Genomic DNA, 27,640 nt, shown 5'->3' with positions numbered 1-27,640 from the left:
AGCACACCGCCCAGACATATTCCAAGATCCATTTAATGATAGCCGGCAGGTGGTGTTACAAATTCTCCCCACACATGGGCTTCCCTGGTGGCGCAGTGGTTAAACAATCTGCCTGCCAAGGCAGGGGACATGGGTTTGAGCCCTGGTCCGGGAAGATCCCACATGCTGTGGAGCAACTAAGCCCGTGCGCCACAACTACTGAGCCTGCGCTCTAGAGCCCGTGAGCCACAACTACTGAGCCCACGTGCCACAACTACTGAGCCTGTGCTCTGGAGCCCACGAGCCACAACTACTGAAGCCCGCGCACCTAGAGCCCGTGCTCCGCAACAAAGAGTAGCCTCCGCTCACCGCAACTAGAGAAAGCCCCCACACAGCAATGAAGACCCAACGCAGCCAAAAATAAAATAAATGAGATAAATAAATTTATTAAAATAAATAAATAAATAAATTCTCCCCACACAAACAAGCCCAAGACTTCATCTAGAAAACTTACACTGACTACGAACTGGGAGTCAGCCCTGGAGGGCCCCTCTTCCCTCACTTCGGACTAAAGAGACCGTGGACCACAAGAGAGGCCCACGTGCTCTGCTGGTATTTAACTCACAGGCCATCGCTTTAGTCCCTGTGCAGTTGCAAAGGCAGGAGCAGGAACAGGTAAGGTTTAGGTCAGAACTCCCTTTTCCCTAAGAACTGGTGTTAACGAGTGTTGGGAGAGAGCTCTGTGGGGAAGGAGGCAGGTGCGACCCGCCCCCAGGCACCTCTGGTCACCCGGTAAGTAAGCAGGTGAGCTCTACTCACCATAGTGCTAAAGCTACTTCTTGCTCGGCGCACAGAAAACCACTGGCATAAACAACTGGTGCTAAGTAGTATCACCCAAGTGAAAAGACATCTCAACCAGTAACTGTCTGAAGGACTTAAGCGCGTGCCATACTCACTGTGAGGTTTTCCAATTCTAGTTGTCGTACTGTGTAATATGACTTAATATCTTCAGAGATCAATGTCAATTTCAAATTTGTGTCTTCAAAGATCATTTCTTCTTCTTCTTTTTGTGGCCAGTACTGTGCACATTTTAACTAGGGGAGAAAATAACATTGAATTATTGTGAGCAACTGACTGTCTTCCTATGGAGGTCTGAAGTACTGTCCACGAGCTTTATGATAACCCAGAGACCCAGGGTTTTCTGACCTTGGAGGTCACCATCCATGTAACCTGCCTGCCTCCAGAGGAGATGGGGAGGGGTCTGTGAAGATCTAGACCAGGACTAGTCGGGCAGACAGGACTTGCACTTCCAAACCCAGGTGCCCCAGTTTTCCACACAGCGAAGCGTTCCAGGGGTCTGATCCTCTCCCTATCACCCATGAAGGAAGCCAGATGGCACACAAGATTTAGGCTCTCATGAACTACTTTATGTAGCCATTTCAAAGGTTATCAAGACCCTGATGGGTGCTCTCGGCATAGCGCAGACTCCTTACCCTGGGGACGATAACCAAGACTAGAAGAGACCACATGAAACACCGTAAAAAGCTTGAAGGGCTGTAATCAAATGCAAACCAGAATCGAGAAGGCTTGCAGAGGGGTCCTCCAAGGCTGGGGATCACCCACTGCCCCACCCCACCCTTTCATTCTGGTTTGGTTCAGTTCAGAAAAATCCCTTGTTCTAGTTTAAAAATTTTAGAAACTACTTGATGCTCTCGATTTAAACGTAGCTCATTAACATTTTCCTTAAAGCAAGCAAACTCCCAAAGATTTGGTTTCATTTAGAGTTCAAGAAAGAAAATCTGAGTCAAATTTAGTGGCATGCTTTGCTTGAGCCAAGTTTCTGTGCCAGACATTTCTGGTTGCTGATGACTGTTCTGGATAAGAACAGCAGGTAGATGGGGGCTAAGCTGCCAGGTCCATAAGCCAGAGGAACCGACATGTCCCCAGACAGAGGGACCCTCAAAGGCGGTATGACTTCCAGCAAATGAAATATCAGTGTGTGTAAACAGCTCTTTGGGAAATGGTACAAGTTCAAGACCCTTATAATTCAACATGCATTGACTCAGAGGAGCCAGGAGGTTCTTGAAGAGGCCGAAGACAGAACAACAAAAGCTCATCGGTCCTGCTTTAATGAAAACCAAAGCAACAGAAAAAAGGGAGGGAAACAAATTAAGAAACACCACACTGGGATGCCAACACAGCATCAAACTTTATGGTTCCCGAACAGAAGGCCAATAAGGCTTTCTAAAGAGCCTGGACACTGGCCTGTTTTAAAGTTTTGGCCAGTTCCACCCTCCCTGCACCAATGATGAGCGCCAAAGATGAACCCCTGCAACAGAGCCCATCTGTCAGCACCAAAGAGATCCTGCCACTCAGGACACAGAAGCATCAATGGCATGGCACGATCCCATGCTTAGCCAAAGTGGGCGAGGCAGATGACAGCAAGACTTCAGGAGACGCTTAAAGGATGCATTCATTCCCACACTTCAAATCATCAGACCTGTGTAATGCCTTGAGACTCCAGAAACAGAGACTGCCCTGGTAGGTCCAAAACCACGTGTGCTGGAGTGGGCACCCAATTCAGTGAGCAGACCAAGAGTAAAGCAAAGAAGCAGAAATGCAGAATGGCGAATTGCTACCAAAGAAGAAGCCAATGTTTTCATGCCTCATGGGCAGGAAAGGCAAGTCTTTTCAACCTCATGTCCACACAGCAAGCACTCACTTTCAAAAGCAAATATAAAGCCTTACAAATCTCTGTAATCTGGGTAAAGAGCAAGACTTTGGAACTCTATAGCTGAGGAATTCTGGCACACACTAAGTGTCAATACTTATTTAAAAAACAGGAGTTCTTAAAAGAACTCTTAGGCATCTATAGCAACATGCCACAGCCTGCTCTCTGTCATTTCCTGTAGAAATTTTTATTGTAAACATATGCAACAAAACAAAACAAAATAAGCACAATATCAACTACTTCCTGTTATCCTATTTACTTGATACATAGTGACCGGAAAAGGAGATTTATTTTATTAGAAAGCAGTCCTTCTTCAGGGTTAACATTGAGGCTTGGGTTGGCACCAAACAGCCATGTGGCAGTGCCAAAGTGCTGGCATCTGTCATACCTGCTGTTACCACCATGAAGGCGGGTGTGAGAGAGTCCTTGCTTGGGTCCATCTAAAACAAAGAGCTATGCCATCTTGAGAAAAATCCATGAAAGTCATCTGGGGTGACCCTGTGATGGGTGATTTGGCTGAAAGAAGAATGAACACAGAGAACTAAAAGCAGAGTACGAGAGAGATGCACAAACCCTAAAGCACCTATGATACAAAACCTAGTGTCTCGGGCCTGAAAGCACTTGAAATCAAACAGCATCTTCAGTAGGGATTTCAGGGGAGAGATATGGGCGATGTTTCTGGTTGAACATGGCCTTGCTACTTCCCCTGCCTAGACAATAAGCCCGGCCCCTACACACATGCACTCTATCCCATCATGTCTAAACTCAGTTTTTAAATTGAATGAATGAGAACTTTGGCCATGTGGATGACCTCAGTCTAACACACACAATCATTTTCTGCACAATGGTTTTCCAGGAAGCACAGGGTCCCAAAAGGGTAACGGGCAGGTCTGCCAAAAATACAGGGAGAACATCTTCCACTATTTGGCGAAAGAAGGAAACCAGAAAACAAATATGCATTACATGGAAACGCTCTGCAAGCTGGTTTTTACCACGGGCTGTGTCGAGAAGTTATAATTAGATTAGTTGAGCAAACAAGACACTGCAATTTCTTATAATTTTCCCCAGTCAGCCCTTATGGGGTGATAACGTTGAGGCTGAATTAAAAATGTTTATCCCGGGCTTCCCTGGTGGCGCAGTGGTTGCGCGTCCGCCTGCCGATGCAGGGGACGCAGGATCGTGCCCCGGTCCGGGAAGATCCCACGTGCCGCGGAGCGGCTGGGCCTGTGAGCCATGGCCGCTGAGCCTGCGCATCCGGAGCCTGTGCTCCGCAACGGGAGAGGCCACAGCAGTGAGAAGCCCGCTCCGCAACGGGAGAGGCCACAGCAGTGAGAAGCCCGCGTACTGCAAAAAAAAAAAAAAAAAAAAAAAAAAATGTTTATCCCAAGGAAACTTTAAGAACCATAAACCATACGTTGCTTTCCATGCCAATCTGCAGGCCCAAAAGACCCACAGTAAAAAGAAGAGCTGCAAAGGAAAACAGGGACTACTGTCACATCATCACAGTAAACTACAATAAAAACCAACTAGTTTTTTTTTTTTTTTTTTTTTAATGGCCAACATAGCAGTCCAAGGGGAAAGGTTGTCACAGTGGATCTGTGGTCCATTTTTGGTCGGCCTTGGGTGGGCGACAACGAAGAGCAGGGCCTGGTGACGAACATGTGACTGCAGTACAGGGACACCACTCCTTGTGTCCTGTGGCAACAGTAGCTAAAGCAAACCGCGTGCAAATAGCAAAGAGGTTTCACCTGAACTTTTAGTAACAAATAAAAGGCAAATGCTACCATATCTGATGGTTTTAAAATAAATAAGTCATGATTTAAAATTCTCAACCCTCCATACGACTACAGAGTGTTTCTCAACTGAGGGCAATTCTGCCTCCCAGGGGACACTGGACAATGTCTGGGGACATTTCTGATGGCTTCAACCTGGGGTGGGGGTGATACTGGCATCCGGTGGGCAGAGACCAGGGATCCTGCTAAACACCCTCCAATGCACAGGCCGGCCCCCCATGACAGAGAGCGATCTGGCCCAAACGTCAGCAGCGATGAGGCTGGAAGACCCCAAAGGGTCACCTGTGCTCAGCACCTGCACCGGCCACCGTGTTTCACTTCCCCTTGCAGAGTGCGTGTGTTGCAGGAACCTCGTGTTTTGTTTCTTTACTCAAAATTGTTGACATGAGTGGTGATGGGTGAGGGTTTGCTTCACATTTGCAACTTCACATTTTATTAATCAAGCCACTGCAGAGAAAATCAAAAACCACTCTTTCTAAGACAAGAAGCGTTACTGCATCAACTGAACACTCAGGTAAGCTCTTTACACCTGTGACTGTGGAGCGAATAAATACTCTCTTTCAAGAAAAGGAGGCAGAGGCAAAAATATGATTTTAAACATGTGCCGCCGTAAGAAGGCCATTTGTTGTAACCAAGACTGTTCCTGTCCGGGTCGGGGAGGGAAGAGGCTTTGTGGCGAGTGCTTTACTGCTTTAGGTTTTCACCGCTCACGTTTCCTTTGATGTGTTACCTTCTTTGCACTTGTATTTTTTCCCTTTAGGGCCACGACTGTGCTTTCTTCAGAGGGGTGGCGTCTCCGGAGCCTTCATGTTCTCCTGGCAAGCCACGGCCGCATCCCGATGCAGCCAGGATGGCTGCGACAGCAGTGCCCCCGCTGAGCCCCAGAGAGCACAGTGCCAGCACCTGGCTGGGCCTGGGCCACACGCTCCTCCCGGTCTTGGTGCTCCTCAGCCCACCTCCTCCCGGGGCCTCCACCTCTGAGGCTGCGGAGCCCCGGCGGTGCTGGTGCTGGCCGTGAGTGTCTGGTGCTGGCCGTGAGTGTCGCGGGAAGCGGGCGGGAGCCAGGGGGCGGGGATGCGGCAGCTATTCCCTACTTCGAAGACGTGTGGGGAGGGAGAGCACAGCCACCACGGCCCCAAGGGAAGCAACGTGGGATGCCGGGAAGTGGGGCGAGTGTGATTCGGATCATTAGCCCAGAGAACTGGCAAGAAACTTAAAAAAACTTAAACAAAAGAACAATTTAATAAAATAAATAAACGTTTGTCCTGGCTGAAGTCTGGAGACGGAAGGCGGGGCTGGGGGTCCAGATTAACTAGGGCCCAACCATACCCGGTCCAGCAGCCACATTATGCATATCCTGGGAGGCAGGGGGAGCCCCAGAAGAGTTTCAGCTGTGAAGAGGTACGGTGAGACTTGCTTTAGAAAGGTCATTCGGGATATAGGACGCAGGAGAGCCTGAGGAGAGCCGTCGAGGGGCAGGAGGTGGCCTGAACAAACGCACACCTCGAGTTCACGTTGCAAAGAACTTGGAAGAAAGGAACACACACCCTGAAGTGAAGCACAAGCACACAACGTCCACATTAAAGAGGTGTGGCCAAGAGCCAAGCGTCTGGGGATTTTACGGAGGCGAACCCAGGGTCCAGCTGCTCCCACAACTCAGGTGCGGAGAGGCAAGCTTTTACCAGCCAGAAAAAGCATATATGATGAAGATACAGTAGGAACTTGCTTTTCAAAATAAAACTCTGCTCACACAGCTCCACAAGACAAGCACAGCAGCACACGAAGCAGGAGAGAGACTGAGAGGGGAGAGGAAAGCAGGACACACGCGTCCCACACTGGAGGGACTGACGGATGGGGGCAGGGTGGAGAATAGGTCGAGGGCAGTTTGACTTGTTTCCCTCTTTTAAATTCACCTACGTATCTGGCTTGTTTACAATAAACATGTATTTGTATACTGCTTCTTTATGTTTTTCTAATAGAAATATAAAAGCAACTCAAGGAAATAAACACGGACAGATGTCGACTTTGTGGACTGGCATCCACACGGGCAGGGATGCAAACAGTGGATCAGTCTATGACTTACCGAGCCTTTCTCCATCACTCTGTTGAGCATGACAACGCCCCTGCTTTTCTGCTCCCACACCATCTCCCAAAAGTGACCGCAGGTATTGGGCAAAGGGCCCTGCAAACACACAATGCACAGTGTATGCATTTTACACACAAACACGTTCCAGTGCAAGCTCACTGCTGGCGGTGAGTGGATGACAGGGCCCTCAGGCAGCGCGGTGGCCGCGGCTGGGACAGGGACCCGCCTCTCCCGGCCTAGTGGTGACCACAATTCTATTTCCTACCACGCGGTGAAAGGTCATTTCTGCACCTCAGGGCTGGTTCAGAGCTGAGCGATGGAGGAGAGAAAACACTGATTCTGCTTTCTGGTCTGGACTGGCCCGCTGAGGGGCTCCACTGAGAACGCCTTAGGGCGGGTGGTACAGCGAATAAAACTCCTGGCTGCAGGAGAGAGGCAGTGTGGGGAAGGGGTCAACAGGGACGCTTCTGACTGCTTGGTCCCAGCTCCAATCACTTACTATCTGTGTGACCTCGGACAAGTCACCCCACCTCTCCTTGCCTCAGTTTCTCCACCTATTCACATGGTTGTGAAGATTAACTATGTTCCTATTATCAATACTTATTAGGCCTTACCACAGTACCTGGAATACAGTAAACACCCAATAAAATGTACCGATTATTATTACTATTAATAATGGTTAACGTGACCACAGACAGCCTTCATCCTTGGACCAAGGAACATGAGATGTGGACACACAATGGTCAGGCGGGTGGCCCAAGGGGTATGGTGTCACCGGGGCATGGGGGGTAGGGGTGCCTGCTGAGCAGTGGGGCCTGTCTCACTCCAGCCCCCCTGGCAATGGGAACAGATGTTTACTGGATATAGGGTGTGAATGCTTCGAGTTTGCCTCAATTTTTAGTGCTGCCTGGAAGGGACATCACCTATCACCTGCACGACAGAGCATGTCACCTCCTCTGGCCAGCACCACTTCTTTTAAAATGGTTTCCATTCGCTTTCATCCAAAATCTCCTCAGTCTTTACATCTTTTCCCTTTAAGTCTCCCCGCGCTTCCCTCGACCACGGAGCCCTCAGTGCCCTCTCGCTTCCTTCCCTGAACTTATCTGGGATTTGCTGCCTAAACCTGACAAATCCTGGCCCCTTACAGAGTCTCAGACAATAGCGGATTCCATAACCCCTTCCAGCCAACTGACAGAAAAATGGCTCCAGGAAGGTAGGAATCAGGGGTCCCATGGCTGGGCACGAGGACCCTATTGCCAGGTCCCCATAGCAGTGGCTCTGGTCACTCCCCTGCCCCCATACTTCACGCCAGTTTAGAACGGGTCTGAGGGATTAAAAATCCTGTAAGATCTGAAAGGATACACGCCAAACTCAGCCAACACTTGAAGACAGACATGAAGGCCAGCATCTGTGACATTATTCTCTACCCTTAAAAAAATGAGACTATAGCCTTGCATTATTTGCATAATGAACAACATAAAAATAAAAAATGGGCAGGGCTTTTTCGGTTTTGTGGCTTAGAAAATATTTCAGTCATATTGTCTAGGGATGTAACTTTGGGGTCAGCCTGCTTCAATCCCACATGTGAATCTCAGGGCAGAGGGAGGCCATGTAAGCAGTTGGATATAACCATGGTACAACCTGACAGACAGACAGACCTTCAGATGTGCCAAGGAAGCGCTAGGGCATGGGGGTGGGGAGGACGGCGGTGTAGAAGTTTCCATGGTGATTTCCTAACGCTCTGTGTGACTTTACAGACCCTATCTCTGCTTTGGGCTTCCCGACCCCACACCAAAGTTGAATGGCTGAAATTAGGAAGTAAGAAACTTGACTACTTCTAAAAGGAGAAGTTCCCAAGAAGCCACTCTGCCTCGACCTCTTCCCACCAGCCTGCCACCACCAAGGTCTCGCTCCTTCTCATCCCCACCCCAGAGGTGCTGGGAGGACCATGGGCTGAGGGCCTGGGGACTGACGTTCCATACACTGACTGGGGGGCACGAGGGCCAACTGTGGTCACGTGCGGAAAGGAACTGGGACAGGACAAAAGGGACGGTAAAGAAGGGCCACCAGGGATACGCCCTGCCCCAAAGCAGACTTTGTTCACTGCACTTTCTGGCTTCATTGTCATTTTAGTCTCCAAATATTAAGCACAGTTATGACGTTCACAATCACCCTATAACGCAAACCCAATATACTACGGATAAAAACTGATACGCAATGAAAAAACAAAAATTAGGATTAAAAAAAGAGAGAGAAACTTAGACTGTTTAGACCAATTTACAGGTCACAGATTAAGACATGAGAAAATTACTTAAAAGGAAACTCCTTTATCCCCTTTCCCAGATACCCGTGGTCTTTGGGTCATACACCAGTACGTGTTTCACAAAAGGTCAATTATTAAACAACTTTCATGATTTTTTTTCCCATAAAGATGCCAAAAACCAGTGGGAGTTTCAAGTGATTCTGCATGCTTGTCCACATAATCTACCCCCTCCATGCACCCCCCACACCCCCCGCAAGAATGAGGACCATGCAGAGGAATTCTGAATGGCCATCTGGATAAAGATTCCTCGTCTATTGCTAACCCTCTTAGATTTCCATGAGCAGCACTGGACACTCTGAGACGAATACTTATGGACTCAACACAGGTACTGCTCTTCTCTAGCTGCTGCCTCTGTCAACAGACCACAGGCCACTCTGGCATTTTCTTGCTGTTTTCTATAAACCCAGCAATGCCATACTTCCCAGAAAAGATTCACGTCACGACCAGACAATCTCTGAAGGAAGACTTTTTCCTTCCTTGTTGCTTTTTGGGGTTGTTTAAAACCCGATCTTCTAAACAGATGTGACAGATTTTATTTGAGGTGTAGACAACAGCACTCTGAAACTCTTACGTTGACATCAAGTAAGGCAAAAACCATTAGAGTCAAATTCGAACAATCCGTTTACCTGCGTGAGAATGTAACTCCTCTGGGCTTCTTCCATTTTTATCAAACTAGCATTGATATAGTCGTTATCTTCTTGATGAAGTTTAATCCGACTATGGTCAACTGAAAGGCAAACCAGAACTTAGAGGTTAATCCTGGAGGACCCAAATGTCCACACAGGCAGTGCACCCCATGGGGAAAAGCAAAGAAGGTGAGTTGGTGGCACTCAGGGCGTTCACACTGGCTGAGGCCAAGCTGTTTTAATTGAGATTAGTTATCAATATGGGAACGACTAGTATTTTCAGAAAGGTTTTTGGAAGTGTTTGAAACTTAACATGAAACAGCAACAGAGACAAACTACTAAAACACAGAATATGTCCTGTTTGGGAAATCTGTTTTTAGGCTATACCATCTTAGGATATTTGTTACTGTCCCCACAACTCGGAAGACTGGGGAAAGGGGATGTCAAGGGATCTGTTCTCTGATGCCTAATATATACTTTTAAAGGGTAAAAAATACAGTGGCTTCAATCTTTAAAAGGCAAAAAAATCCACCAAAAATTCCACCCAGTCCCCAGAGCTCTAGTTGGTACAATGAGCTAAGTACGTAAGACTTATGATCACACCTCAACCTCACCTGTGCCTAATGGTTCGAAGATTAAGTGGCCTAAGTATACAACAGTGTGAAAAGTCATACCTTGAATTCCTTGATACGAGGTTGTTTTTTTTTTCAAAGTTCAAGTATAACATAAATCTCATGATCAAAGACACTTAAAAGGCAGTTTAACTGGAAAAAATAAACTCTGAATCCAAAACACTGAAAGTCTATTAAATGTAACTTTCAGAAGAGTTTTTAAAAATAAGCTTGCATTTGGAAGGTCTGCCCCAGGTTACTGAAAAAGCACAGCCCCTTTTTTTTCCCCTTTACCATAACTTTGTCACAAAAGCCATGTTTCCCTGAGGGCCACCTTCCTTATCCTGCTAGTGCAGCTAACAAGAGCAGGTGGGCATTTTTATTTCTGGTACAACACAATGGACGGTAAACTCACGTGACCATCCATAAATAGTTCTCCCCCCACCCAGTGGGAAAGGAAAAGTTACTGGGGATAAGTGGTTTGGGGCTTCCTATTCGAAAGGATTCCAAAGAGATGTTTTAGGAAGTTAGCCACTGTTTGGAATAATGTTTCTCATCATAGAGGGTTAATACAAACTGAAATACTTGGGTAATATTTAAGTGGGTCATGGAGATAAGAGATCTCAAAAAAAAATTATGACCGGCGCTGGTGGTTATGTGAGTGGATTCAAACAGCGCTGGGTGGTGACCTTGGGCAAACAACTTATTCACCGAGTGCTGGGTTTTTCACCTGCCCAATGGAAGATAATACCCAGTCCCCAGAGCTTCCACCTTGAAACATTCTCCCCATTTCCTCCATAACCTTAAAAGAAAATTACCTTTTCTACTGAAGAGTAGAGGTAGGGGAGAAAAAGCAAAATATAAGGAGTAAGATTGGGTGAGGGTGAAAAAGTCTGGGAATTGTATCTCTGGAAGAATATTTTAAGTGCTGTTTTTTTCTCTGTAAAACTGGTTCATAAAACCATTTAGATGAGCCTTGATCAAAAATGTAGAAAAGGAATATTAAAGACAATATTACTGTCTAATTCAGAGCAAGTACAGCAAAGGCTAGAGACCAAAGGCATGGCCACACCGTGTGAAAGGTGCGGACAGTGATGGTTCTTTCCAGCTCAGGGCGGCTGGCCAGGGCCTCACAGCAGCATCACCTGAGGAGAGGCTGTTAGTATTATTTTTAAATAAAGCCTACGAGGTGCCATAGCCTAGACGTGCTCAATCAAGAGTATTGGGCATTGGGGCAAAATCATGTGTCACTTGACCTAGACCTGCGCTCCAGATGTTCCCGGCGAGCACCTTCAGTTAGTGACCATCTCAACCGCAGCCAACATTCACGAGTGAGATACTGGGCTGAGCGGCTGACGTGACTTTATTCATCTTCGCACGATCCTGAGATGCGCGTTGACTCCTGTTTGACTGACGATCAGAGGAGGGGGCAACCGGCCCAAGGCCACACAGCTCTGAGGGGCAGGGACCGTGGCAGCCGTTGGAGGCACACTGCTCTGTGCCAACCGGGGTCCGACTTCGCGCCCCTCCCAGGGACCTGGGCGCTGCATAGTTCAGGGCGGGAGGGCAGTGAGCTTTGGCAGGCCGGCGGGAAGTGCCTGGCTGGGGACTGACCGGCTGCATCTTCAATGTCCCTGGCAGAGAGCAGTGCCGGGGGAGCTGCTGGCAGCCACAGCCCTCACTGATTGGCAACGGCCACATGGAGGTGAGCCAGAAGGTTCTCTGTGGCCTAGAGGAGGTGGCAAAGTTCACGTCCTTCACTCCCCTCCAGGTTTTGTTACTTTATACAAATTCTAACATATTTGGTTATTTACTTTCGAGATATCAGCGGACTGAGAGCCAATTACTCAGAAGGCAGAGGAGGCTGCCAGCGGGCACGCTGAGAGCTAATGGCAGGAAAGAGCTCGAAAAATGATGATGGCAGCAGGAGGTGGGGTCGACAAGCAGAGCTGACTGCGGCTTTAGTTGAGGGGGTGAACCGCTCCCATCCTTTAATGCCTGCGCAGGGCATCGTTAGCAGTTCAATACAATGATCGGGGTCTAATAAGACTTCTGCTGAGTCACCCAGAAGTGATTATATTATGCCTGCTATACCCTGCTTCAGCTGGTAGGAAAATGATTCATCATTAAAATAGTCAAAGCGAAAAAATGTGCTTTGAACTTAGCTGAATTTTCCAGGAACTGAAACCTTACCCCTCCTACAAGGGTGGAAAAGTGAACCATTACTATAAGTCTCTAATGCCTTTATTATAGGAAACAATCAAGTCATAAACCTTTACTGCTATCAATTTATTACCAAACCCCGGGGCTAAAGGAGTCCTGACTGAGAGGTCCTGCAGCTGAATAAGAGCTGACGCAATGGAAGCAGAGTAACAGCAGTGTGAATACTTACAGGGACTGACATCTCTGTACCTGTTTCGGTTTTTGTTCTTAGGAAGCTTGGCCACTCTACATGGGAAGTCACTGGCTTCGTGTCGGATATCCTACAAAAAAAGGATAAAGAGTTCTCTCTTGAAATCTCTGGCATCAGGAATTCATCTAGATAGTTAACTGAGCGTGGGCCCTGCGCCGGGCACTGAGGAAGACCCAGCACAGAAACGGACATCAAAGGGAGCCACGCAGTGTGGGAAATGCAAGGTGCTAATTCAGAGGCATGTCCAAGGTCATGGGAGGAAAACAGAAGGACAACTGGGGTGGGGGGAAGTGGCATGGGGTGGGGGGAAGTGGCGTGGGGCTGGGAGCTGGAAAGATGTGGAAGAGGGCAGGAAGATGGGGGGGCGGGCACGTTTCACTCAGGAACCCCCAGCACAGCAAAGGCACGGGGGCTGGAGTTCACGTCTTATGCAGGAACAGTGAGTGGGCCGGTGGGAGGAACAACAGGCCTGGGGCACACAGGTGGGTACAGGCCAGATCTTGGAGAGCCTGCCAAGTCAGGCCTGGGAGTTCCATCTGTAACCTTTTGTAAAGCTACAGTTATCAAGAGCAGATAAAATGCCCTTTTACGCCAACAAACTATCCAAATGCTTTCCTAGGAGATGGTAAACAAATCCCATTACACCAAACTGTCAGAAAGAGCAAGTGCCTGGACTAACAGAAGATGCACGTTATGTGTCCTGCTAGATGGATCACACACATCTAATTTTGCTCCCCTAAATCAACACCCCTATAATCCTATTTAAAAATCTTTTCCTTTAAGTCTGTATTTTACTATATATTATTAAAAGAAAAGCTCATTCAACAATGTGAATGTACTTAATCCACTAAAATGTACACCTAAAAATGGTTACAATGGTAAATTGTATGTTATGCATAGTCTATTACAGCTTAAAAAAAAAGACGAACCCACAGTGAGAGAACAGGAGAGCAGATAATAGCAACACAATTTTGGAAGCTGGAAATCAGACTGATTAGTGGTTGGCAGGCCTGAGAAAGCTCAATTACAAGCCAGCAGTGGGGAAAGCAGAGAACCATCAGGATTTCCACCACAGAACCTTCCAAAGGCGCAGAAAGTGTGCTTCTCTGGAAGGAGGGGTGGGATTCACTGCAGGGGAGCGGGGCAGAGCTGCCTGAGGGGAGCAGCATCTCCACTCCCACCGCCCCCTTCCGTGCTGCTGGGTGACTGCTGCCTCACGACTCTGCAGAAATCTGGAGATTTATCTTCTGGAAGATGTAGATCAGGGGGCAGAGTGCTCTCTAGATGATCTGAGCAGACAAGAGGAAAGACCAAGAGATGCCATTACGGGGGTATGGAAATAACAGCCTGCCTGCACCTAGAGGCCCAGTGGCCAGATCTGTGCTGATAAGCCCCTTACACCTGCTCAGAGCTCGCTGTAGACCCTGTAAGCCCCTATTCTTCATCATGCACACACTACTGATTACAAGATGTCAGAGGAGAGAAAGCCTCTGATACAAAAGAGATTTAAAAGAAAAACAAAACAGGCAAAAAAGGTCCCTTAGAGGAAATAAACTGCAGAGAAATGAAAGCTTAAAATATATACATTATTAATATACTCAGATAAGATACTGTATCCATGGATTAAGAACAGGATGTTGTATACAATAAAAATGTCTCTTGCAACTTAAAAACAAGATGGCAGAAATGGTAAGCTTAACTGAAGAGTGGTAAGATAAAGGTAGAAGAAATCCTACCTTTCCAGAAGGCAAAGCCTAAATAAATAAATAAATAAATAACAATAATGGAAAATTAAGCAAAACAAAATATAAGAAAAGAATACATTAAAAAATAGTTCAAGGAAATCTGCCAGACACATCAAGTGCTCATCAAAATGATAAAAACAGACCCATACCGAGGCACACTAATTTGCAATTCCAGAATCCTGCAGACAAAAAGAACATTCTGTAAGTTCCCAGGGAGAAAAAATAGTTCACTTTCAAAAGATAAGGTGATCAGATTCTGCAAGAACACTGAAAGCTGAAGGGCAATGGCGCAATGCCTTCAAAATTCTGAAGAAAAATGATGTCCAACTTAGAATTCTATACACAGCCCAATAATCAACAAGTGAGAAGGGACAAGAAGAACATTTCAGATATGCAAGGTCTCAAAAACTTTACCACCCCTGCTCCCTTGCTGCAGCAATCCACTGGAGCATGTCTCCCACCTGAGTGAGGAAATAAACCACGAAAGAGAAAGATGTAAGATATACAGGACGGGGGTCGGGGGGAAGGATCCAACACAAGAGCAAAGGCACAGGAAATTTCCACAAAAGCTGTGATGGGGGAGGCCCCAGGATGACAATTATGTACCAGCCCTAGGAGGCAAGCAGCCAGATTGGCCCAGAATGACTCAAGAGAGAGACGTGTCAACAACATGCCTTTGTCCCCTGTACCAACCGCAACCGAACGAGACCACCAAAGGGAAATGAGAAGACCTCAAGTCCAGAAAACAGGGAATCCAACTGAGAAGCAAAGCAAAGAAGTCTCAGAATGGTAGCTGTGTGGCAGCCTACAGACCCAGCGACCCAGACCAAAGAACAGAGGTCCCCAGTAGGGATGCCTCCAAGACCAAATCTGAAGCTGAGGAATCACCTGAAACTGCTCTGTCCGAAACAGCAGCCCAGAAGCCACGAGAGAGCACTTGAGATGCGGCCAGCCTGAAAAGAGATGTTGCGCAAGTGTAAAAATACACATTGGATTTTGATGACTTAGTGCTAAAAAAAGAAAGTAAGGTATTTCAGATATTTGAAATACTGACTATTGGTTGAAATAACGTTTTGAACATACTGGATTATGCAAACTATACTACTATTTTCAGCTGCTTCCTTTTATCTTTCTTACTGTGGCTACTAGAAAAAGGAGAATTACACATATGGGTTGCGTTGTGTTTCTATTGCATAGCACTGAATGAGCTTGTGGAAAATTGTTCTGAGAGGCTATCAGAAGCTATGGGAAGAATTAGCAACAGGTAGAAAGAAAACTCTACAGATGAAGAAAAGGCAGGGAAGTATTAACTACAGGAAAATCTATTAAAAAGGAAACAGTACAGTACAACACTATCTGTGACTATGTGCACAGGCAAATAATGTACACAATGAATATGGTTTTAACCAAAAAGTATAACATACTGGGAGAATGGGGGAGGGGAAGCAAAGTGGGAAAGCAGAAGGAATGGCTGTTTAAGAAAATGAAATCCTATACCTTAGTAAAGATCTAAATCAATCAATCCAAAGATAAGCATTTTCCTTAGAAATACGGAAATAAATACAAGCTAGAGTCAGCAGCTCAAAGAGTTCAAAATAGTCATTCATGAAGAGAAAGACTGGGGAACAGGGAGGTACGGGCAGCAAGTAACTGGATTTTATTATAAGCTTATCATGGTATTATTTAAGTTCTTAAACCATGTATACATTCAACTTGGATTTTACAAAAAAGAATGCCCACATTCTGCTCTTCTACTTATTAAAAAAACTACAAAATGACAAGGAGGAGTTTTTGACTCATACTAGAAATGAGATAATAATTTAAAGCTATGATGATGTATTATAAACCCACTTGGGATTAAACAAATTAGTCCAGTAGTAACTTAGCCATCACATCATTTATGGATGAGATTAAGCTTTCAGGGAAATGCTACACAATACAGAAAAATGACTTGAAGGAAAATAAACCTCAGTTTTAAATTTCTTATTCTACTTGTTATTTGGAAGTGTTTAGTAAAAGGTACAAATTTTGCCTTGTGATGTGAAACAATCTGATCAGTCCAGCTGGTGTGACTGGGTGAAGATGGAAGGAATCATTGACATGGATAAACCACTGAACTAATAAGTATTCATTCTGAGGAAATAAGGGCCAAAATAGCAACAACAGTGTGCAATTGATTTTATTCAGCCAAAGGATTTATTAATCTGTACTCTTCTGGTGAGAGAGAACACAGCAAAACTTGGAGATACCTAATAAAAATAGGAGTTATTCACACAATACTTTTTAAAAAAGAGATTCTAAGAGTAAGGTATACTCATAGAGCAAAACACACAGATCTGAAGTGTGTATTTCAATTAGTTTTTCTGACCAGCTTTGAGGTATAATTTACAAATAATAAAATATACCCAGTTTAAGTGTTTCTCTATTTTAGAATGGCATATGGGAAATATATGCATGCTCTGAATACAAGTATTTACATTTCATTCAGTAAAATAAAATGCCAGGATTAGAGTCTTAAAATTGAGGAGTGATAAAGTACCTTTAAAATTTAAAATAACTACCAATAATGGTTTAGAAGAAAGCAGATAAACTACTGTACCACAAAACTTTACAGAACTACAGCAAAACAAGATTTCTGTATTCTAAAACTGTATCAAAGGTAAGCTAACCTTCTAACAGCTGTAGAAAAAGCAGATCCCTGACTAATGAACAAGTTTAAGGAGACTTTCATCCCAAGCATGAAGTATCCCTAGAAGATCTCTGATTACTCTGACCAAAGATTAAATAATCCACCAAAGTATGTAAAACTTCCACACACACAATAAAATAAAGGCCTTAAAGCTGATGATGAAAAGATGAATGCTGGGTAAACTGAGGAGCCAAGCCAAAAAGGAAACAATAAACTTGCCATGAAACATATTTCCAGAAGCATCCCCTAAAAAATACCCACTGAACGTTTCAACAATCATTCAAAGTGTACCTCATAATTTCAGGAATGGGATCACACTAACTTAGAAATTTTACCAGTGGGAAATCAAATATACCAACAAACAGATAACCTATCCACTTCCTTCCCTCGGACAGTTCTTTCCTGGCTTTTTAGAAGCTTACTTCCTATTCTTAGTGTAGGTTTCAGAAATGTCATAGAATGAAACATCATATGTAATGGACGTCAAACGTTCATGCTCTCTTGGAGAATAAATCTGATGATGTGCTACCAAAGCAGAGCTCAAGTTTGGTCAAAGCTTACAGGCAAATGGTTTAAATTACACAGTATCATTTTATATAGGCACTGGGCACCCCAAATGATCTGACTCATCTCTGTAGTGAACCATTTTCATGAGAGGAAAAAAGCAAGTTCTTCCAAAATTATGATTTGGCTGGGCTAGAAAGCTGGGCTACAAAATGCTTGATAAAGTTTAAACAAAACATCTGAACTGGAAATCTTAAGAGGCAAGGAAGTGAACAGGGCAGAAACCGACATTACCTGAATAATTTCTAAAGCTAGTTCTTTATTTCCTATCTTCCCACACTCACTTAACAAGATAACAGATGACCTCCCAGTGAGTACAAAGGGATATAACATGCTTATAAAGCTCTGGTAATTCTGGAATGAATTAGGGCCCACAGTGAATCAATTTCTGTATTTACAGGAAAGCTCATGATCCATTATTCAAATACCTCCCAAATCTAATTAGGCAAAAAGTCAAACTTGGGTGAGAAGCTGATAATTTTTTACTTGAGATTTCCGTTTTTGAAAACACACAGGCATAAAAGCCAATCCGGCCTTGCAGAAATATTTTCAGGTTTATAGCACTTTGCTAAATTAAACCTAGCGATTTTGGTTTTAACACCTTTTTCTTTTTAGTCCCAGAATAGGGTGAATGTCTCTTATTGGCTCCACAGTAAAACGCATATTTCTCTTAAAACTATTTGAGAGTGATGAGGTGGAGCCAGCGTCTTGTTAAAGCTGGGAGTCTGCTGGGAAGGGCCGAGACCTTCACCTTTCTCACCCCTCCTAGCACCGGCCCAGGCTCAGAGCAGGCACTCAACCTAATTCTAGTGATGGAATTAAGGGATGATTCCAAAGGTCCCCAAAGCTCAGGGAGTCCTTAACTCCATACCAATCTGCTTCATTTTATGGAACAGAAATGTTCTTGAAAGGGAATATGTTTAAGCAAATGTCTGGTCCAATCCTGCTTTCCAATCATTTTATTATTATTATTATTTTGCTGTGCAATTGAGTCACACGGCCTCCTGACAAGAGAGTACCAAAAGAGTTACGAAAATGTGGATTCAAAGCAAAAAGGGTTATTTTTAGATGGTTCGGACAGCCATCTGTTTTAAAAGTCTAAAGGAAGAAAAAACTCCAGTGGTACCTTTTATTTGCTGGAACTGCAGTGAACTACAAGTCCCTTAGCACCTTCAGCATCTTCTATGCTCCCCCGCACCCCCATTTTACAAATGGTTGCCTAATTTGATTGCTCCGGCCGTTATCTAGTACTTTATGGAAGCTACTGGCTCTCAGAAATAGACAGAGCTAGACTGAAGGGAAATGCAGAAGTACAGTAAAGACAATAATTTAAAATGCAATAAGTGAACATACAGGGTGTACATTTCCTGGAACTCTTGCAGTAGTCACCACTGAATAGGGAGATATATATAGAAATGGGGGGGGAGGGGTGGCTAGACTAAAATTTTAGCAACCAACTCTTCAAAATAACATGTGTTGAACAAATTTCGTTATTCATAAATCTCATTATAAATGAGAATATAAAATTTCTGTATAACAAAGTATACTCTGAGAAATACACAAATTATCAAAGGCAGAAGTTCAATGTCTTTCAAGTTGAAAGCAATGTTGTATTCTTTATCTATACTAGTTAATGGAACAATATAATTTACTACAAAAACCTTAGGAAAATATTTTATTTATCTGTTTATATAATCAATACATGAGAAGTCACATACTCAATATTGTTAAATTTTTTTTTTTTTTTTTTTTTTTTTTTTTTTTGCGGTACGCGGGCCTCTCACTGTTGTGGCCTCTCCCGTTGCGGAGCACAGGCTCCGGACGTGCAGGCTCAGCGGCCATGGCTCACAGGCCCAGCCGCTCCACGCCATGTGGGATCTTCCCCGACCGGGGCACGAACCCGTGTCCCCTGCATCGGCAGGCGGACTTTCAACCACTGCGCCACCAGGGAAGCCCCAATATTGTTAAATTTTAAGATAAACTACAATGCTTAGATAATAATGAAAAAGCTTAAAATTTAGCTAACAAGCACCAAGCTTGCTTGGGTTTAAAATTTAAAATGATTATGTACTGAACAGAAAAAGATGATGAAAAGTAAACCAAGAACATAAGACTCTTATGTGGTAGTTGAAAGAGAAAGAGGGAGAGGGAGGAAGGAACAAAACTGGCCAGCATTTAAAAGGCAGCAGGATATACAATAATCATCCCTGCCAGAGCTTGAGGAAATGTTGGGTCATCTTGTACACTGGTCGGGGGTAAGGTTAAAAGAAAATGGAGTTACAAATCACTACCAGAACAATTATGTACATTTGGAAAACAACATGGAAAAAAGCATAATCAAATTGTTTTACAAATTCCCCACAAAGGAGAGGATGAGGGCAGGAATGGAAAGTGAGGAGTACCCTTCACAAAGGGGAACCATCTGGTGGACATGGTGGGACCAATTTCACGCTCTGATGTGCACCCTCTGCTCTGAACACAAAGCGAGGGTTGATTAAATATAAAGAAAAGCACAAAGGCACAGCTAGGCTCAAAAACAGAACAAATGAAAAAAACAGGCCTCCCACTCAAAGTGATCTGCAAGCAAGGTACCAAAAAAACAGAAGGTGACTAGGTCTGAAAAAGAGAGCCAACAAATCAACTAGAAAAATAAATCTATTCCACAAGAAATTTCTTGTTAGCCTGTCAGGCACTTTAAAGATAAATATATTTGAGATCAGGGATAAATAAAGGAATCATGTATAAAAAAGATGTTATAAATAAATCTAGGGAGGAATGAAGCCAGAATAAGTGGATAGGAAAGAACAAATGAGAAACCTTGGAAATGGAATTGACAATCACTGAAATTTAAACAACAACAACAAACCTTAACAGATGAAGATAAAAACTCTACACTGAACACAAAGGATGGGTACTTTGAAAGCGGAGGAACACAGCATGGAGAAATAGGAGATGTGAAGGAGCAGTTCAGAGACACAGAGGGTAGAGCAGCCCCAGCACACCCCCAAAATATAAATCAGTACCCACACGTTGGGGTCAGAGTAAAGCTGCAAAATAGTAAGGATAAAAAATCCTCAAAGTAAATTACAGTATCTCTTGGAAGCTTAACAGAACGTTAACATTGCCATTTATTTAATTTTTACACAGCTGAACAGTTAACAAAGAAATATAAAAATTGCGTTTTCAAGTGCCACTGACTTTAAACCTTATTTTTACAACCCTTAAAGTATCTGTTTTTTGTTTTTTTTAATCACTTATGTTTTCTGTTAAATGTCATAAATTTCACCTTGGGCAGAAATCAATAGGCAGAAAATGAATCAGACTTACAGTAATTGATGTCAATGAAACATATTGGAACAAGTTTTTTTTTTTTTTTAATGCTGAGAACCACAAAACCATTCCTGTAAGAGAACAGTCTAAAAAACTGAATCTACTTTCACTTCTGTTTTGTTTACCTTCTGCTTTCCATAAGGACAGTTTAAGTGTTCAGGCCCTGGGGTTCTGGCACTTTGCCGAGGACAGTGGTACAGCTGACTAAGGACACAAGTAGTTGGCAGACATCTGAAAGTGGAAGGTTTACACCTTCGTTTACATGGAACCAGACTGCCAACCACCAGCTTCCTCCTTCCATGGTTAATTTCCCTAAGCTCAGTGGTCACAGGGAGGGACCTTAGGAACCCACACGATATTCCTACTCTGAAATAACAGAACCATACTTAGGAAACTGATGATAGTCTGTGTATAATTTGGGAGTGTAAATGGGAGGGAAACAGAATGTCAAAATGAAACTAGCTTTGGTTAAGCATTTCTTTAATATTCCAAGAGCAGTACAAGATTCTGTACCATAACCAAAGAAAAGGCTTTTGCATTACTGTTATCAACCAAATGAGTTTTCTAAATACTTTCTAGATGTAAATGTACTTTTCTACATACCATTTCGGGGACTAGGGTTGATGAGGAAAGACGTGACCAATGCCCAAAAGCATTATGAAGTGACAGTTTTTTACTGAAGCCACAAAGATAAAATGACAATTTGAGGAAGACAGGAAGCAGGTGACCAAGCTCTTCTGCCTGGCTTTCCAAAGAATTCTGTGTATGTGGATTAAAGAAGCAAGGTTTAGAGTCAGTGTTTGAGTCCCTGCAATTCATCCAAATAGTTCTTGAGCACTGACTATGTGGCAGGCAATAAGGATATGAAGATGAACAGCCAGATAAACAGACGCTAGGTTCTCAGATAGGCACTGTCACATGTATCTCACACAAACACATCCATGACTATTCATCAAGAATTAACAGTAAAACAGAAGGATTAAAGCCCCGAGCAAGTGGATACTCTACCTACAGCCCCTCCCCACCACCAAGGATCTGATCATTCTTGGAAAGGCAGAAGGAATGGTTCAGAAGCCCCACACTCTATCCGCACCTGCATTTCTTTTTGCTTCCTCCTGTGGCTTAGATTAAGGGTTCTGGCATTGAACTGTGCCTGAGAACAATGGTACCAGGCTGTATGCATAAAACCACATGCACCATACATTATGGGTAAATTAAGGATAACCTGATCTATACACAGATTTCTTATCTTTTTTTAGACCTCAATCTAGTGTGAGATGCAACTCTACTACATAAAGCTAATTTAGGATGTTGCTGAATAAACAGCAAAGGTCTTAAAAACTTCAGGGCTTCAGGAGAAAAATCTCTTTGGGCCAATTTGGTGAGAGAGGACTTTTAATAAAATCAACAGTTCAGTGAATGCTTACTACTTACCATGCCAAAGACATGTTAGTCTAATCATAAGGTTACAAGAGACAGAAACCCATGTGAGCCCATAGCCTGTGGCTTTCTATCTGTTTTCTCCACTAAGAAGTCATGCAGAGTTACTTGAAATTCCTAATAAAGAAAACATCTGAATGCAGCAAGTGAAAGTAACATTCTGTGAATGACTTTACAGCCATTTGCTTTTTAAGTAACTTATCATAACATCAGCATTGATGTCACATGTCACACCTGCTTACAAGACACCTGGAAAAGTGGCAATACCAGAGCAAGATACTACTGCTACAGGCCAGAGGAGCCCTTGAAGTGTTTTGAAGAAGGTTCCCTCTTTGTTTTGTACATTCTGTGGATTTTGACAGATTTATAATGACATGTATCCTCCATTAAACAGAGGATTTGCACTGGCCTAAAACCCCTGTGCCCTACCTATTCATCCCTCCCTCTCTCCCAGCAAACCCCTGGCAACAACCATTGATCTTGCTACTGTTTCCATAGTTTTGCTTTTTCCAGAAACATCATACAGTTGGAATGATATCACATGTAGCCTCTGTCCACTTTTTTTCTATTAGGCTGTTGTCTTTTTCTTAATGATATGCAGTATTCTTTATGTATTCTGGGCACAAGTCCTTTGGTGGTCACACACACTGCAAAATGTTGGCAAAAGCCAACACATATCTAACCACACCAAAACACAGGGCTTATGACAACTTATTTGCTCGTGATTCTAGAGGTTGGCCATTTGAGCTAAGCTTAGCTGGGATGGCTTGTCTCTGTTCCATGTACTGTTGGCTGGGCTCATCATACGCATTTGTGATCACTGGTGGCCCACTGGCCTCGCTTACAAACCTGGTGCTTGGCTGGCTGTTGACAAGGGTGATGACAGTAATCAGGTCAGTGTTATTCATCATCCAACAGGCTAGCCTGGGTTTGTTCACACTGTAGTGACTGTAGAATTCTCAAAAGCAGCAAGAAAGGGCAAGGCCCAATATGCAAGTACAGAGACACTGCAGGTTCACTTCCAGACCACAACAATAAAGCGAATATCGCAATAAAGTGAGTCACATGAACTTTTGGTTTTTCAGTGCATATAAAAGTTATGGTTATATTACACTAGTCTATAAAGTGTGCAAAAGCATTATGTCTGAAAAAAACAGTGTACATACCTTGATTTAAAAATACTTTGTTGCTTAAAAAATGCTAACCGTGAGCTGAGCCTTCAGTGAGTTGTAATCTTTTTGCATTAGTTACATCAAAGATCACTGAGCATGGATCACCACAACAAATAAATAATAATGAAAAAGTTTGAAATATTGCAAGAATTACCAATATGTGACACACAGACAAAGTGAGCAAATGTTGTTGGGAAACTGGTGCCAGTAGACTTGTTTGACACAGGGTTGCCACCAACCTCTAATTTGTAAAAAACACAATAAAGCAAAGTGCAATAAAATGAGGTATGCCTGTATTTTTTTTAGGCCTCTGCTTGTGTCATGATTGCCAACATTCTACTGGCCAAAGCTAGTCACGTGGCCAAGCACAAATTCAAAAGTGATTGTCCACCTCTTGGTGAGAGTCACATTCAGAGGGGCATAAATGTGACAGACAGGGATGGGAGGAATTTGGGGCCACTTCTGCAAACAACCCAAAGTTAATGGTGTCTTTTGATGAAGAGAAGTTCTTTTTTTTTTTTAACATCTGTATTGGAGTATAATTGCTTTACAGTGGTGTGTTAGTTTCTGCTGTATAACAAAGTGAATCAGCTATACATATACATATATCCCCGTATCTCCTCCCTCTTGCATCTCCCTCCCACCCTCCCTATCCCACCCCTCTAGGTGGACACAAAGCACCGGGCTAATCTACCTGTGCTACACGGCTGCTTCCAACTAGCTATCTATTTTACATTTGGTAGTGTATATATGTCCATGCCACTCTCTCACTTCGTCCCAGCTTACCCTTCCCACTCCCTGTGTCCTCAAGTCCATCTTCTACGTCTGTGTCTTTATTCCTGTCCTGCCCTCAGGTTCTTCAGAACTTTTTTTTTTTTTTTTTAAGATTCCGTATATATGTGTTAGCATACAGTATTTTTCTCTTTCTGACTCACTTCACTCTGTGTGACAGACTCTAGGTCCATCCACCTCACTACAAATAACTCAATTTCATTTCTTTTATGGCTGAGTAATATTCCATTGTATATATGTGCCACATCTTCTTTATCCATTCATCTGTCAATGGACACTTAGGTTGCTTCCATGTCCTGGCTATTGTAAATAGAGTTGCAATGAACATTGTGGTACATGACTCTTTTTGAATTATGGTTTTCTCAGGGTATATACCCAGTAGTGGGATTGCTGGGTTGTATGGTAGTTCTATTTTTGGTTTTTTAAGGAATCTCCATACTGTTCTCCACAGTGGCTGTATCAACTTACATTCCCACCAACAGTGCAAAAGGGTTCCCTTTTCTCCACACCCTTGCCAGCATTTATTGTTTGCAGATTTTTTGATGATGGCCATTCTGACTGGTATGAGGTGATACCTCATTGTAGTTTTGATTTGCATTTCTCTACTGATTAGTGATGCTGAGCATCCTTTCATGTGTTTGTTGGCAATCTGTATATCTTCTTTGGAGAAATGTCTATTTAGGTCTTCTGCACATTTTTGGATTGGGTTGTTTGTTTTTTTGATATTGAGCTGCATGAGCTGCTTGTAAATTTTGGAGATTAATCCTTTGTCAGTTGCTTCATTTGCAAATATTTTCTCCCATTGAAGAGAAGTTCTTAATGTCAATGTAGTTCAATTTATCAATCTTTTCCTCTATCGTTAGTTTTTGTGGGGTGTCTTGTTTAAGAAACAGTTGCCCATCTCAAGTTCATAAATACACTCTTCTCCATTATTTTTGAAAAAATTCAACTAAAGAAAAATGTTTTTCCATACAATTTCATTTATATCTTGATTATGCCTCAAGATGTTGGAATAAAACATACAGACGACAATATGGCATGTCTGTCCCTTTCAACAGCCGTTTTTGTGCACAGTAAACACTACTTTAACTTGACCAGCAGGCACTCAACGTCTGCGGAATGATGAACACAGAGTGACTGTCTCTGTCCTTTGCCTGTCAATCTTTGAGAATATTAGTATTTTTCTTACTCATGTAAGCTCTTTACATATTTTAAAGCCATCAATTGTTTGTCTAACCTGAGAAACCACTGTGCCAATTTATTTGTTTGCACATTTAAATTTAATTTCCCCTAAATAAAAAATTTTAAGTGTGGCAGGATTATCATAAAATGTCATTATAATAACAACAGAGCTGCCACTTGGCAGAATTATGAGTGATTTTTACTTTCTATTGTTTTCCAATTGTTTTCTACAGCACATATGCATTACCTAAGTAATGAAGAGTTTTAAAGTAGTTTTAAATTTTTAAGTATTCAAACCTATTGACCTTTCCCTCTGCGATTTCCTTTATTGCTTCTAATGGTAGAAAGTCCTCTTCCTCAGTATGGCAGTAACAATTTAGAAAAAAAATTTAATCTTAATCCATCTGGTTTATTTTCCTTCTACAATTTTCAACTATACCCATTATATTGCCTTTAAATCTCAAACCATGCTAAGAATAGGTGTTTCTTCTGGTTCTGTCAGGTTAACAGTTCCACTATGCTAATCTTCGTGTCCGTCTATTACAGTAGCTCAAATTGTATATCACAGAGTGCTTCTTCCTCCCTTCTCCCTAAACTCAAATAGGAACAAAATGCAGCTGCATCTGATCATTCAGATTTCAGAGTGAACAAATCACTGTTTTTAAGAGAAAGATGAACCATTACAGCTAGGTAGAGTTGTGTTTTTTTAAGAAGATTAATGCAGGATAGGTTCATTCTTTGCAACTATTTAGCAAATTAAAGATCAAGAGGAACACAGGAGATTAAATTATAGGGAATTAAAAAAACCCACAATAGTATTTCTATAGTTAAAATGAATACTGTTACTTTGTTCTTCTGTAAGGAAAGAGTAGGCAGGATGGCTCTGGCACAAAATTTCCCCCCCATATTTATCTGGTATGTATTATTATGCGTATAAACTTGTAGTGAAATAGAAGAAAACATTAAAACATTAAATTATTTCTGTTCACCATGTCCATAAGCAGACTATTTTTTAAAAAGCATAGTTCTCCATGTCAGTTACCTGACTTCTAACATTTTAACTTCCGTCAAAGCAAATTTTAATTTATTAAGTGTATTTAAATAAAAAGCAACTTTCAGAGTAACTACTTCAAACAAGATCCAGCATAAAATACCTGTATGTCAACAAATCAAATTAGAACATTTTCCCATCTCCTTGACATATTTAGGGAGATGCAATTGTTTTAAAACGGTTCTATCCCTTCCTCCTCTCCAGCCATAAGCCTCGGGCAACAGCAGCATGATCTTTTGGTCATCTGCCTTCTTAGAACTGGATACATAAAAAATACATTTTCTATACAGTGAAAGGAGGCAGTAAACCTCTGCTAATAACATATGATCAATTTTTAGAAGGCTGACTGATGCCAAATACTTCCTCAAGAGGATTTGCTCAATATCTCAATGCTACAACTAAAACTATATAGGAACCAAAATCCATATACATATTGCTAGAGACAGACCTAGGGTCACTATTATTACATAAATAACTGAAGCTATTGTAGAAGTAAAATCCTTTAATGATACTACAATAGCTAGGCACTCTTCTCCCCAAGGCTCACAAAATGATGACATCTTCATTGGGTTAACAGGAAAATAAATCCCTAGGACCAAATAAATCAAACATTTTGCAAAAATCAGGATAAATAAAGAACTTTAGGGACACTAAGTCTAGTGACATTTTCATGTAACAGCAATGCCTAAACTTGAAAAAAACTCACAATTAGAATGTTTGTTTTCTTACTGCACTGTAAAGCAATCTTCAAGTAAACAAGATTACTCAGAGCAAACAGTGGAAAGTTTCAGTGAGATACGTTCATTAGAGAACAGGATAGTTAAAAAGCCAGAAATGTAAAATTATTTTAAAGGTAATTGGTCTCACCACCCAAGTATATTTTTTAAAGCAAACCCTTACATACGATGCCAAAGTCAAGGTTTGAGGATCAGCTTCAGAGCCAAGACTGCAACATTGCTATCACTGTACTTGCAGCCAATTTTTGTTCTTGCAGCCAATTTTTGTTCTTGCGTTTCAGGTTGTACCAAGTGTTGACGGGGCAGGTGGCTCTGTCGTGGTCCCTGTCCTCAGTGAGTTCCCACTCGGTGGGGGAAGACCGCCTGTGGCCACAAA

The 27,640-nt window shown here is 42.9% G+C and overlaps 1 protein-coding gene across 1 annotated transcript in view; it reads right to left on the bottom strand.

The window, feature by feature from the left end:
• PTPN1 (protein tyrosine phosphatase non-receptor type 1) overlaps positions 1–27,640 on the bottom strand; it is a 66,026-nt gene that overhangs the window by 7,567 nt on the left and 30,819 nt on the right. The window contains 6 exon segments of the mRNA XM_079719334.1: positions 936–1,073; positions 6,587–6,685; positions 9,539–9,639; positions 12,542–12,632; positions 15,196–15,239; positions 15,242–15,260. Coding sequence (XP_079575460.1) covers positions 936–1,073; positions 6,587–6,685; positions 9,539–9,639; positions 12,542–12,632; positions 15,196–15,239; positions 15,242–15,260 — 492 coding nt within the window.

The sequence above is a fragment of the Hyperoodon ampullatus genome (genome assembly GCF_949752795.1).
Source record: "Hyperoodon ampullatus genome assembly, chromosome: 14".
Lineage (NCBI taxonomy): Eukaryota > Metazoa > Chordata > Mammalia > Artiodactyla > Ziphiidae > Hyperoodon > Hyperoodon ampullatus.
The sequence above is the reverse complement of the archived record's forward strand: the minus strand, read 5'-3'. Positions and strand labels throughout refer to the sequence as shown.